This window comes from Leuciscus leuciscus (genome assembly GCF_965113295.1).
Source record: "Leuciscus leuciscus genome assembly, chromosome: 13".
NCBI classification, from domain to species: Eukaryota; Metazoa; Chordata; class Actinopteri; order Cypriniformes; family Leuciscidae; genus Leuciscus; species Leuciscus leuciscus.
This window is the reverse complement of record NC_138737.1, coordinates 34,921,708-34,934,576: the sequence shown is the minus strand read 5'-3', so window position 1 is coordinate 34,934,576 and position 12,869 is coordinate 34,921,708. Positions and strand designations below refer to the sequence as shown.

General features: G+C 39.1%; 1 protein-coding gene across 2 annotated transcripts in view; it reads left to right on the top strand.

Moving 5' to 3' along the window:
• Positions 1-11,737, top strand: part of prkg1l (protein kinase cGMP-dependent 1, like) — a 34,300-nt gene extending 22,563 nt beyond the window's left edge. For both annotated transcript variants that reach the window (XM_082188713.1, XM_082188714.1), the window contains 11 exons: positions 1,247-1,312; positions 1,447-1,515; positions 1,611-1,707; positions 1,844-1,983; positions 3,994-4,083; positions 4,919-5,060; positions 5,212-5,375; positions 8,310-8,432; positions 8,669-8,728; positions 8,929-8,995; positions 11,287-11,737. In XM_082188713.1, the coding sequence (XP_082044839.1) occupies positions 1,247-1,312; positions 1,447-1,515; positions 1,611-1,707; positions 1,844-1,983; positions 3,994-4,083; positions 4,919-5,060; positions 5,212-5,375; positions 8,310-8,432; positions 8,669-8,728; positions 8,929-8,995; positions 11,287-11,385 (1,117 nt within the window). In that variant the 3' untranslated portion in view covers positions 11,386-11,737. The remainder of the gene's footprint in view (positions 1-1,246; positions 1,313-1,446; positions 1,516-1,610; positions 1,708-1,843; positions 1,984-3,993; positions 4,084-4,918; positions 5,061-5,211; positions 5,376-8,309; positions 8,433-8,668; positions 8,729-8,928; positions 8,996-11,286) is intronic.
• Positions 11,738-12,869: the final 1,132 nt, after the last annotated feature.

Sequence of the window (12,869 nt, the reverse complement as noted above, 5' to 3'; positions counted from 1 at the left end):
AGAGTCCATGCACAGTAACATTTTCAAAAGCTTTATTTCCAAACACAGCAAATGTACAGGACTTGACTTGACTAGGATTTATTTTCCAAAGCACACAATCACCTGTGATTCTGATTGGTGTGTCATCATTTTTCCTATTTAATGCTTGCACATGGATAAATGTGTGAAATTTGAGTTCACAGTGTGATACCTGAGTTAATTATATTGTGCATTTGTGTTTTCTGAATGAGAACATGTTACAGTTTTTCTCGATTGTTTACACACATATTCTGAAAGCATGCCTCATATTCTCAGAACTCACACAAATTAAAAAAACACACACAATGGGCAAAACCCCCCAATTCTCCTGCAAAATGAAACTTTACATTCAAAACAATGTTCTCAAAATGGTATTTTGTTTTCTAATGACACACACAAACCCTCATATGAATAGACATTTATAAGAACCAGTTGAACACTGATGTGCTCAATGTAAAACACTATGATGAATGGAAAACACTTCTTCTCCGTTCATCATAATGACTTAGGCCTTTTTTTTGTTTAGTGTTACACTTGCTACAGACAGTACATACATAAGTGTGCTGTAAAATATTTGAGAATATTGTTTTTATACTCGGAACACACAAATACAATGTACACAAATACACACATTTTTCCCACAAAAACAATGTACACAGTGTACATCCCAACCAACACAAAGTTGTACATACAGTGGTCTACATACAAAACAACAGAAGAATTGACTGTATACAGTTACAGTAAAATAAAAATAAAATCCAATGTTGGCATCCATTGCACCATTGAAGAGCTCACCTGTTGCCCTTTAATGCTAAAGCTGATTGCTAATTGTAAAACTGTGAGTCAGTGTGCATATTTGAATGGTAGTGTGTTCCTTGTGAAAACAAGAGATTTTCTGCATGAAAATTGTGCCAAAAGCAGAGAATGAGGGCATTTTTGTGTCGAGTTTTGCAGAAAACATTAAGAAAATTGGAACGTGTATGAAAACAGGTGATAAACGTTTTGAGAAATGTGCCTTTTTTTTAAGAACTGAATTAATGGTTTGGGACATTGGTCCGACTAAACCAACTAACCTAAACTCTATAGTGTGTTAGCAATCGAGAAAAACTGTAAGAGAAAAGCAAACATGTGCATGTTAAATGTTTTGTGGCTTTACTGAAACATTAAAATTCAAGTCAGAAGGCATCATGTAACATTAACATCTCAGACCTGTTCCTTTGCTCTTTAGAGACGACATGAGGTCGATGAGTGTTCTTGCCTCAGGCGATGTGACTTGTCTGATCATAGACAAAGAGTAAGTGTGAGCCGTGAGGCATAAACCGACATTCATGCTATGGAAACAGCATAGTGGGTGAAAAAAAACATAATAACTAATTCAAACATTTGCTGTACAGTTGACCTTGCCTATATTCCACCATCTATATCTAGGTTTTTCAAAAAAGTAACTGGAGGCTTAGACGATGCTAGCAACAATCCTAGCAACAAGGCCAGATCCAAGTAAGTCAAGTCGATGGGACTTTTACATTATCTACCGAAATAAATGAAACTTCACCAGTGTGATGATTACATTTTGATCTCTGTATAATAAACAGGGCAGAGGAAGATGGGATTGCGTTTGGGGAAATGTCTCTTAGCAGTTTTCAGGTGCTGTGTAATCTGGGGGAAGGACAGTACAGTCACACTCAGCTCGTGAGTATTGTACGATGTGTATCATAAACCAGTTCTGCAGTTTAAAACTTGATGATGATTTATCATTTATATTTAACACTTTATATGAATTATAATTCAGCCCAAAAAAATAAAATAAAAATGTTTTGGTCACAAGGTCCATTTGAAGAGTGACCCCAGCTGTAAGTTTGCATTAAAGACCATAAGAAAGCAGGCGATACAGAGTCCAGGCCAAAGAGAGAGGATGCTCTCGGAGAAACACATCCTGATGGATCTCCAAAGTCCATTTATAGTAAGGTCAGAACACACACTAGGGTCTTCAGTTTTTCTTTGGAGCACCTTGAGTTCGGCAGAGAACCTTCTTATTTATCGTTGATGTTTCATAAAAGGGTAATCAGATTTGTAAAGCACCAGCACACAGTAGATCCCGAAGAACTAGAGGATTAAAGGTTGTTTGTGGGAGGATGTGTAAAACTGTTCTCTGGTGACATCAGGCAACACAACCATTTTTGCATCTATTATAATTGTAATGTTTATGCAGTTGTATTCCTTATTAGACTCTTTACCCATTTTAATGGTGGATACGTTACTGTTCAAAAGTTTGGGGTCAGTACGATTTGTAATGTTTTTGAAAAGTCTCTTATACGGTTGCCAACGCTTCAGTCATTCAGTCATTCACTCATTCATTCATTCACTCACTCATTCATTCACTCATTCATTCATTCAGTCAGTCATTCATTCTTTCATTCATTCATTCATTCACTCATTCATTCACTCATTCACTCACTCACTCATTCAGTCAGTCATTCATTCAGTCATTCATCCATTCACTCACTCATTCATTCATTCATTCATTCATTCATTCGTTCATTTAGTCATTCATTCATTCATTCATTCAGTCATTCAGTCATTCATTCATTCATTCATTCATTCATTCATTCATTAACTCATTCAGTCATTCAGTCATTCATCCATTCACTCATTCAGTCATTCATTCAGTCAGTCATTCATTCATTCAGTCATTCAGTCATTCAGTCATTCACTCATTCATTCATTCACTCACTCACTCATTCATTCACTCACTCATTCAGTCATTCATTCATTCATTCAGCCATTCAGTCATTCATTCATTCACTCATTCATTCATTCACTCACTCATTCAGTCATTCACTGATTCATTCAGTCATTCATCCATTCATTCAGTCAGTCATTCATCCATTCACTCATTCATTCATTCATTCATTCATTCATTTAGTCATTCAGTCATTCAGTCATTCATTCATTCATTCATTCACTCGTTCACTCATTCACTCATTCACTCATTCAGTCATTCAGTCAGTCATTCATTCAGTCATTCATCCATTCAGTCATTCATTCATTCATTTGTTCATTTAGTCATTCAGTCATTCATTCATTCACTCACTCATTCAGTCAGTCATTCATTCAGTCAGTCATTCATTCAGTCATTCATCCATTCACTCATTCATTCATTCATTCATTCATTCGTTCATTTAGTCATTCAGTCATTCATTCATTCACTCATTCACTCATTCACTCATTCACTCATTCAGTCAGTCATTCAGTCAGTCATTCATCCATTCATTCATTCACTCATTCATTCAGTCATTCGTCCAGTCACTCATTCAGTCATTCATTCAGTCAGTCAGTCAGTCAGTCAGTCAGTCATTCATTCATTCATTCATTCATTCAGTCATTCGTCATTCATTCATTCATTCATTCATTCGTTCATTTAGTCATTCGTTCAAAAAATACAGTAAAAGCAGTAATATTGTGAAATATTACAATTTATAATCTTTCTATTGTAAAATATTTTAAAACGTAATTTATTCCTGTGATCAAAGCTGTATTTTCAGCATCATTACTCCAGTGTTCAGAATCCTTCAGAAATTATTCTAATATGCTGATTTGCTGTTCATAATTTTTTTACATTTTTTTTTTTATGATTATCAATGTTGAAAACCGTTTATATTTTTGTGGAAACTGTGATACTTTTTATCAGAATTCTTTGATGAATAGAAAGTTCAAAAGCAGCTATTATTTAATACAGAAGTGGTTGAAACCACCTATATATACTGTATATTTAGGATGCTCTCTTTAAAAAAGAATAAATAAATAAAAAAGTCTTACTGAGCCCAAACTTTTGAACTTTATATTTTCTCTTCATATCAGCATGTCAGTTGATTGCAAATGAAATTTAAATTGTACATCAAAACAATGTCAAAAACAATGTTTTGTTGGCTGTTTATGTAAGATTCAAAAGCTTGATTATTATAATGTTTTTCTCAGGTTGCATTGTACCTTTAAAGATCCCCGGTTCCTGTATATGCTGATGGAGGCTTGTGAAGGGGGAGATCTGTGGATATTACTGAGAGACAGGTGCATACAGTGATCCATACATTCATTCTCTAAACTGCTTGTCCTCTGTAGGGTTGCAGGGATGCTGGAGCCGACCCATAAGCCAAGTTTACACCTGGTATTAAGATGCGTTTTGGTCGATCGGATCACAAATGGACGAGCCTACAGTAAATACAGGTGTAAACGGGTCTAAAACATTTAAAGCTTGTCATAGACCCTCCCCTCGAAGAAATCAGGACAGAAGTGTTTGAAAGTGGACAGAAGAGACGGATTAAAACACCAGGTGTGATGGGAATGTGTCTTTCTCGTCTATTTGTGATCCGATCGACCAAAACGCATCAGGAGTAAACAAGGCCATACATATAGTGATCTCTGATTCAGTTCTTTCAAACTGATTGTTTTTAGTGATTCAGTCGCAAAGTGTTTTTAAATCACTTAATTGCAATGAAGGACTTTATCAGGAGTAAATATGACATTTGATGGAATCTATGCTCTTAACAATAAAGGTTATTTATTGGCATCTATGATTCCATGAAGAACCTTTAACATCCATAGTACGTTTCCATTCCACAAAAAGGATCTTTATAATGGTAAAAAGGATCTTTAGATTATTAAAAATATTCTTCAAAATAAGAAAAAAATCATATTTTAAGAACTGTTCACAATGGTTGCTATAGAAGCAGTCAGTGTTCTGAGACACACGCTTAGGACTGCACATGCGCATTGGCTGGTCCAGCCTGAAAAATAAGCTTTTTAGCGCTATTTATGATACAGTTGTTGTCAGATATCATTGGTGGTTGAAAGGGACTTTGTCTAAACTGACAGTGACCGACTAATATGTGATTTTATGTTTCAGGGGGTCACTGGACGAAGATGCTGTTCGCTTCTACGCAGCGTGCGTTCTGGAAGCTCTTAGTGTGTTACACGGCAAAGGCATTGTTCACAGAGACCTGAAACCTGAAAATGTGCTACTGGACCAACGTGGATATGCTAAACTGGTGCTGAATACATACAAATTCAATCATGTTTAAAGTTAAACCACATGGCAGCCTGAAACCACTTGATTGTAATTATTCATTTTTGCCAATTTTAACTATGGGGGGTAAACACTTAACACATCGTTGTGTTTCTCTCTATCAACTGTATCAGACAGGGTTTGGTTGTGCTAAGAAGCTGGGCTCTTTGCACAGGGCCTGGTCATTCTGTGGGTCTGTGGGTTATCAGCCTCCAGAGGTCATTCTGCATCAAGGTCACGGCCTGTCTGCAGATCTCTGGGCTTTAGGGATGTTGCTGTATGAACTGCTCAATAGCAGGTGAGTTTTTTTTTAATTACTACATTGACTAAATCATTGTGTTGCAGTACATTTAACTATTGTAGGCTGATATATAAGCCAGTGAGATTAAGATATATGAGATATAAGCCAATGAGATTGCTTGCTCAACATTTAAATAGTTTGGTTCCATGTTCGCTGCAAGTTAGTAATTCGAGTTCCTCTGAAGCCCTCCCCTTCCCCCAGCACCACCTGTCTAGATTTGCTATCAGGTTTATGTCTGCCTATTTATGCAGCAGCATATCTTACATGCTCACAGCAGCATGTCTGTGTATCTACTGGCAATAGCAAGTTCATACTTGCTCTGCAGGAGCAGTGTAGCAGATCTAGTCCGCCAAGACCAACTACATCAACATTGCAAAATTATTTCAGTTTGCATGGATCCGCGGAAACGACAAAAAATTCTGTATTATGCTGGCCAGGCAAGTAATTTGGCAAGTAAATTGTAAAGAATCAATGATCCTGCGGACATATATATTCAAACGTGCATACCTATAGACTAAACACGTAATATGCATGTGCACGCCGTCACCATTTTCACAGATTCACGTTTTTGAAGTTAACACTGAGATGATAAAATTTTTCTACATTTTTCTAAACTTTTCAAAACTTGCACCTTGGAACCTGTTTCAAAGTTTGCGTTCTCGAGCCACCAAACACTGTTGTCGTGCAAATGAACGGCCAGAACCCATTAACAGTTTTCTGTTAAAACGGTGTCGTGTAAGCGGCCCCTTAGTTAATAACTAATGGTCTTTGAAACGAAAGTGAAATAATCAAAAACTAAATTTAGCTGGGCAATAACTTTATTCTAGAGCTGCTGTAAAGCCAAAACAATCTGTTACTTTAATTTCCTATTATCACTGTAAAGCTGTTTTGAAACAATCTATATTGTTAAAAGTGCTATTTTATAATGAATGTGGTAGTCTATATTCATTATGAATATAGACTATAATAATATGGTATTTATTATTGTATAATAAATACTATAATGAATATGGTAGTCAAGTCACTTGACTAGACTGCCATATTCATTATAGTTTTTCTGAATTGCTAAAACACATTTCTTGAAACCATCACTCACTTTCTCAAAACCTTAAACACATACCAAAATTTCAACCCACATTCAGAGAACCTCTGACTCTTCTGGCAAAATCAAACAATTGCCTCAAAACTATTTTATCTGTGCTCAAAATCAAACAATGCTTTCAGATCATACACACAGCGAGTCAATATTATGAACACTACAGATCATCCGTTAGACACTACATCAAAAAATGGAGAACACTGAATCCAAAGCATGCAGTTAGAGGAAAAAAAGTATTTTGTATCAAAGTAAAAAAATAAAAATGCAATTACGTAAAAAAATATAGTAATGACAACTTACAGTAAGGTGAATCAATTATATACTGTTTGCACTGCAAGTATAGTATTGTACTGATCTGAATATTGTATAGTAGGCCTATTGAATGTCTGTATATTCAGCACTTGCATACTGTGAAAATACAGTGACCCAACTGCAAAAGCCAAAAAGGTTAGAGTAAAAAACTCTAAATGAAAAGCATGTTACAGTACACTCAGAAGAGTTATGCAACTGCAAAATCACGGTCAGTGAGAGATTGTATTCTGCTTCAGCATCATGTCTTCATGTTGGGCAATGTGTTGGGCAAAAAGAAAAACCCTAAAGCCAGATCCAGCCTTGACAACATTCTCCACACCTTGCTCTTCCTCGTCCTCGTCCTCTTCCTCATCTTCCACATCCTCTTCCTTCTCTCCCTCTTATATTGTTTCCACCCATTGTTGGTATCAACATTCAGTGCAACATTTTTAGTCAAATAAGAATCAAGTGATATTCTGGTTTATTTTCAAAAAAGAAAAACAACTGACACACTGTTTCCAAGGACGAAAATCCTACAAAACCCCCAAAAAGTGCTGAGCGAAAAGGTGACATTTTTGGGATACCCCTTCATCTGTGTCCAATTGATGCTAAAACGACATGCCTGGGTCTATTTGTAGCTTTCGTCTGAGCTATTTTAAAAGAAATCTTCAACACATAATAATTTTTAAAGTATGTGTAGCACAAGCATGCTGTCGAAGACCACAGACAGTACTTATGACTAAATCTTCAGCATGCATAAACAATGGGAAAAGTGTTACCAGTAAATATATTTAGAAGATAAGCGAGAAAGTGGGCAGCACAGCAAAATAATGTTTTGAAAGTATAACCAAAAAAAAGAAAATCCTGTCATCATTGACAGTTTTAATTTAGGCAAGCAATCATACGTAGAATACATCAAATATGGAAAAGCAATGAGGTTTGTTCTCACATATTAATAAAAGCCTAAATTAACTTTTCATCATATAAAGCATTTTTCTCTTCAGGAGACTTGGATTAAACCACTCAATTCATTTGAAGCATTCACATTTGGGTTGAATGGACTTTCAGTGGATGGGCCCAGAATATTAGAAAATATAAAAATAATATTTTAATTAATGTTCAGAAGATAAAGTCTTATAGGTTTTGAATGACATAATTTAATTGTTTTAATTGTGGGGTGAATTATCCCTTTAAACATTGCACATGCTAGTGTGAAACTGACTAACATTAACTCATAACGTGATCAAAGTAATTCTGGCTACTTTTGCTTGGTATCTGTGCAAAAATGCAGTAAACGACATGAGAGGAACATGAAGTACCTATCCAGATATAGCACACTTACATTCCTCTAAAAAAGTCCAACTTCAAAAGGAAAATGTAAACTTTACGTTTAAATTAACAAACTTTTTATTTATTCATATTTCTGCTTTTAAACCGTGCATCTTACCTGCTATGACTCCATTGCTAGTATTACTATAACAGTGTTTCCAGTTCCAGTTAAATGTTAAAGGAGCATATCACAACTTTTTCCACCTTTCCAGCCCCCTGTTCTCTGGCTCGGAGCAACTGAAGGTTTATACAGCAGCTCTGAAGGGAACAGAGGAGCTAGAGTTCCCCAAAACCATCAGCAGGACTGCAGCACATCTCATCAAGAGCCTCTGCAGGTAAAGTAGAGTGTTTACTCACAGTTTCTACCTGTATGAGAAGAAAAACATTGAGGATAGATAGATAGATAGATAGATAGATAGATAGATAGATAGATAGATAGATAGATAGATAGATAGATAGATAGATAGATAGATAGATAGATAGATAGATAGATAGAAAGAATAGCAGTGCACTACATACTCTTTGGGGTTTGTGTGTCTGAGTCTGCTATCATCTGTCACCCCATTTCCAGGCTGAACCCCACAGAGAGACTGGGACAGAGGAACGGGGTCAAGGACATCTGCAAACACATGTGAGTCCTGCTCATTTGTGCTCTTCATCAAATATATTTGCACAGAAGGAATAGAAGGGATTGGTGTGGGGTGAGAAGGGGAAGGATTTGTGAGATTAGATGAGTGGAAAAGAAAAGAGCAAAGGAAAGAAGAGAAAGCTGCTCTGTTTTTAAGTGCCGGCTTATTTTCTGCACTGATTAACTTGTGTTGTGTTTCTCAGGTGGTTTGAAGGCTTTGACTGGGAAGGACTTCAGAAGGGCACATTAACTCCGCCAGTAATACCAAACGTGAGCAGCATCAGAGAATACTGTACAGTCGAGAGCACTGGCCCAACTGAACGTCTCGGTTATGTAACCCTCGTTCCCTGAAGGAGGGAATGGAGACGTAGTCGACGCTTAGGGAGCCAGTCATCTTCGAGTATTGATAAAACGAGCCAATGCACATTGGCGTGCGAGATTTGCATCTCGCGCTCCGCCCCGCAGCGTTGGTATAAACACGGAAGCAGATGCCCGTGTAGCCGGTCTGGACGCGCGCACGTGTCTCTTGCCACGTCTCAGCAACCCCTCTGCGTTGTATTGTGTGGTGTGGTGGTGTGATGCTGAATAAAGACTGGAGTCGAACTGCTGGTTCAGTGGTTCTTTTATCTGCTTGAGTTGGAAAAATGCAGTTAAACCGTTGCATATAATCAAAGTTGGGTAATCAAGCCTGCTCCTGCCAAATATTTGAACACAGTAGAGAAATTAGCAGTCATGCTTCACAGGCCAACTTTTACACTAACATACAACGTCACACTGCATTCACTCGGTTAAAATTCCACTTCCACAGATAAAACGGCTTTAAAGGAAAGATAACTCACATGCATACTCATTTACATCTTAACAAAACACTGATCAATTAATTAGTGACTTTTTCCCACTTTTAACACACTTTTCAACATGAGTGAACGAAATGCATACCTCGCTCTGCTCAGACCTCCCGCGGACTAAAGCAAGTGTCAGGCTTCTGGGTGGATGAAGTAGGAGGCAAACTCGCAGATGAAGTAATCCAAGGTTTTAATTCACAATCTCACAAAAACAAGGAACAGGGAGCGTGTGCTCAGGCAAAGAAAGCCTAACATAAAACATTGACCGACACTGAACAATGCAAAACTCAGGGTTTAAATACAAGGGAGAACAGATCAGGGAAACAAGACACAGCTGACAAGACTAACGAGAAACCAGGTGACACAAATTAACTAATGAGGGTAACCATGGAAACCAAGGAGTGGCGGGAAAACAGAACAAAGGAAAACATGTGACCAGTGACAAAAACACTCAGACAGAACATAACTGTGACATAACTCCCCCCTCCCGGTAGGCGCGTCCTCGCGCCGTAGAAACACCAAAGGGGTGGGAGGGTGGGCGCCCTGGAGGCTGACGGGGAAGACAAGGCAATGGAGACAAGGCAGGAAGCCTCCAGGGCGGAGCAGGCTGTGGGTGTGGCCACGGTGGAGACGACCCCTCGGGCGGCCATGGCGGAGACGACCCCTCGGGTGGCCATGGCGGTGCAAACCCTTCGGGTGGCCATGGCGGTGCGGACCCTTCGGGTGGCCATGGCGGTGCGGACCCTTCGGGTGGCCAAGGCTCTGAGCTGGACGGAACCAGCGGCGAAGAGGGCTCTGAGCTGGGCGGAACCAGCGGCGAAGAGGGCTCTGAGCAAGCCAACACATCGAGCGGGGCTTACAGTGTTAACTGGCTTCTATGTGAAAAGAACACACGGGAAGCAACCGGCTCGACACGTAGGCTATAGAATCTAGCGAACGTGTTAGGTGTCGCCCAGCCCGCAGCTCTACAAACATCTGTTAGCGAGGCACCCTGCACCAACGCCCAGGAAGCGGCTACACTCCGAGTGGAGTAAGCTCGCAGTCCTGGGGGACAAGGTGCATCTTGGGACTCATACGCCAAGATGATGGCATCCACTATCCAGTGGGCCAACCTCTGCTTGGAGACAGCCTTTCCCTTCTGCTGGCCTCCGTAACAGACGAAGAGCTGATCTGAGGTCCTGAGGCTTTTTGCAGGGATGGTGCAGCCTGTACCAGTGAAGCACTCACTTCCTTCACCCTCAACCGGCTGTCAGACAAACAAACACAAACAGAAATGTGATACTGTTAAAACAGCAGTTGAGACTTCAGAAAGCTCGCAACCACTGCTGCACTCGTGCTGTAGATCCACCAGCACCGGGAGAGACTTCCTGAAGAAGCACCGACACACTCGTTCGTTGTAATATAACAACACTCTTCAGAGACACCGACATGAAGACCGATCAGCTCCGAAGCGAAAGACAAGTGGTGCATCCGCTTCCATGTTTATACCCGCGCTGCGGGGCGGAGCGCGAGATGCAAATTGACTCGTTTTATCAATACTCGAAGATGACAGGCTCCCTAAGTGTGATCCCAATCAGTCAACACGTCGACTACGTCGAGCGACTGAAAGGGAACCTCTTTCCTTAAGGGCATATTCAGCTTATTCTTAAACATATAACAAACAGCTCTTTCAAATGATACATCTGTCAAGTTCAAATAAATGTAACTTTTTTACAGGTTCCCTCTGTCTCTGATCACGGAGGACCAGCTCTCCTGGATGAAACCCAAACTGAAGAAGCATCATTGGATGATTCTGGCTGTGATATAGACTTTTGATTTGTACCATGGTGATATGGATTATGTAAATTGAAAATAATAATAATTAGACTCTGGTGTTAATTTTGCATTAACTTTGCTTTTGGTTATTTACTTAATTTCTTCTGAGTTGACAACCAATGCAGGCGACTGTACACAGCTCCAGGACTTAATCAATGATGGAATTACTTCAAATATGTCTCTGAAAAATGCAATTGTACATGATCCCTTTTGGGTTTCTTTCATTTGGAAACAATTTGAAAGAATACTAAAGATTTTTTTTAAGGATTGCAACTTTTACAACATGTTTTTGTGTTAACTTGTTAACATGTTTCTAGACTATTGTGATTACACATTACCATTGTTCTACACATTTTTGCTGATTAAAATCCATTCATTTCAATAATAATCCACGAAAAGCGAAATGTTTCCCCATGCAGATTTCGCCACAGGTAAAATTTTGTGGATTCGTTACATTGTTCAACAGAAAACTTATAGTTCCTCTGAGATGTCCTTTAACTGCCCAATAGCTGAACATTATTCCATTATTCCAGTATATAGGGTTCTACCGGATATTTGAAAATACATTATTTCTCTCCATACTGGTCCAGTTTTTACATGCCAGTTTAAACTGTAAAAGAACTGCAAAATAAAAGAAAGAAAAAGATCATCATTTCATTAACTATAGCCATGGTTTTTAGTCCTGGTATCAGGGACCAGCATTGCACATTTTATTCTCTGAACTGATCAGTTCAGTTCATGCAAATAAGTAGATGATCTGAAATAGGTGTGGTAAATAAGGTAGGCATACAAAACGTGCAGTTCTGTGGGTCCCCAGGACCATGTGTCATTTTCAGTAAACATTTATTTGCGGGCTTAAAAGGATAGTTCACACAAAAAATCTGTCATTAATTACTCACCCTCATGTTGTTAAAAACCTGTAAGACTTTCGTTCATCTTCGGAACACAAATGAAGATCTTTTTGATGAAATCTGAGAGATTTCTTTCCCTCCATTGACAGCTATGCAACTACCACTTTGATGCTTCAAAAAGTTCATAAAGAGATTGTAAAACTAATCCATATGAATTGAGCAATTTAGTCGAACTGTTTAGCAGTTCTCCGAAAAACGTACTCGGTTACTAACGTAACCTCGGTTCTCTCTAGAAGAGGGAACGAGTACTGCGTAAGATATCTTACGCTAGGGGAAAATCCTTTTTCCGCGAGATATTGAAGCCAAAAATTATCCTTAATTTTGTAATAATGCAAAACGCGTTGCGGCAGCATGCAGACATAGGCGAGACAGCTCGTGCGCCTATTGGCTGCTCTGCGGCAACTGCAGCAGCCTATCGAGCGAGGCCTGGCGTGACGCCAGACCCAATCAGGGCACTTCGCGCCCGCTGCGTCACGTCCCGCCGAAATGGGCGTGGTCTAGGCCTATAAATACCGCTCGCAGGCAGCTATTATCTGGTTTTTCATCATCGAAGCAACCAGAGCGTGTGCATGC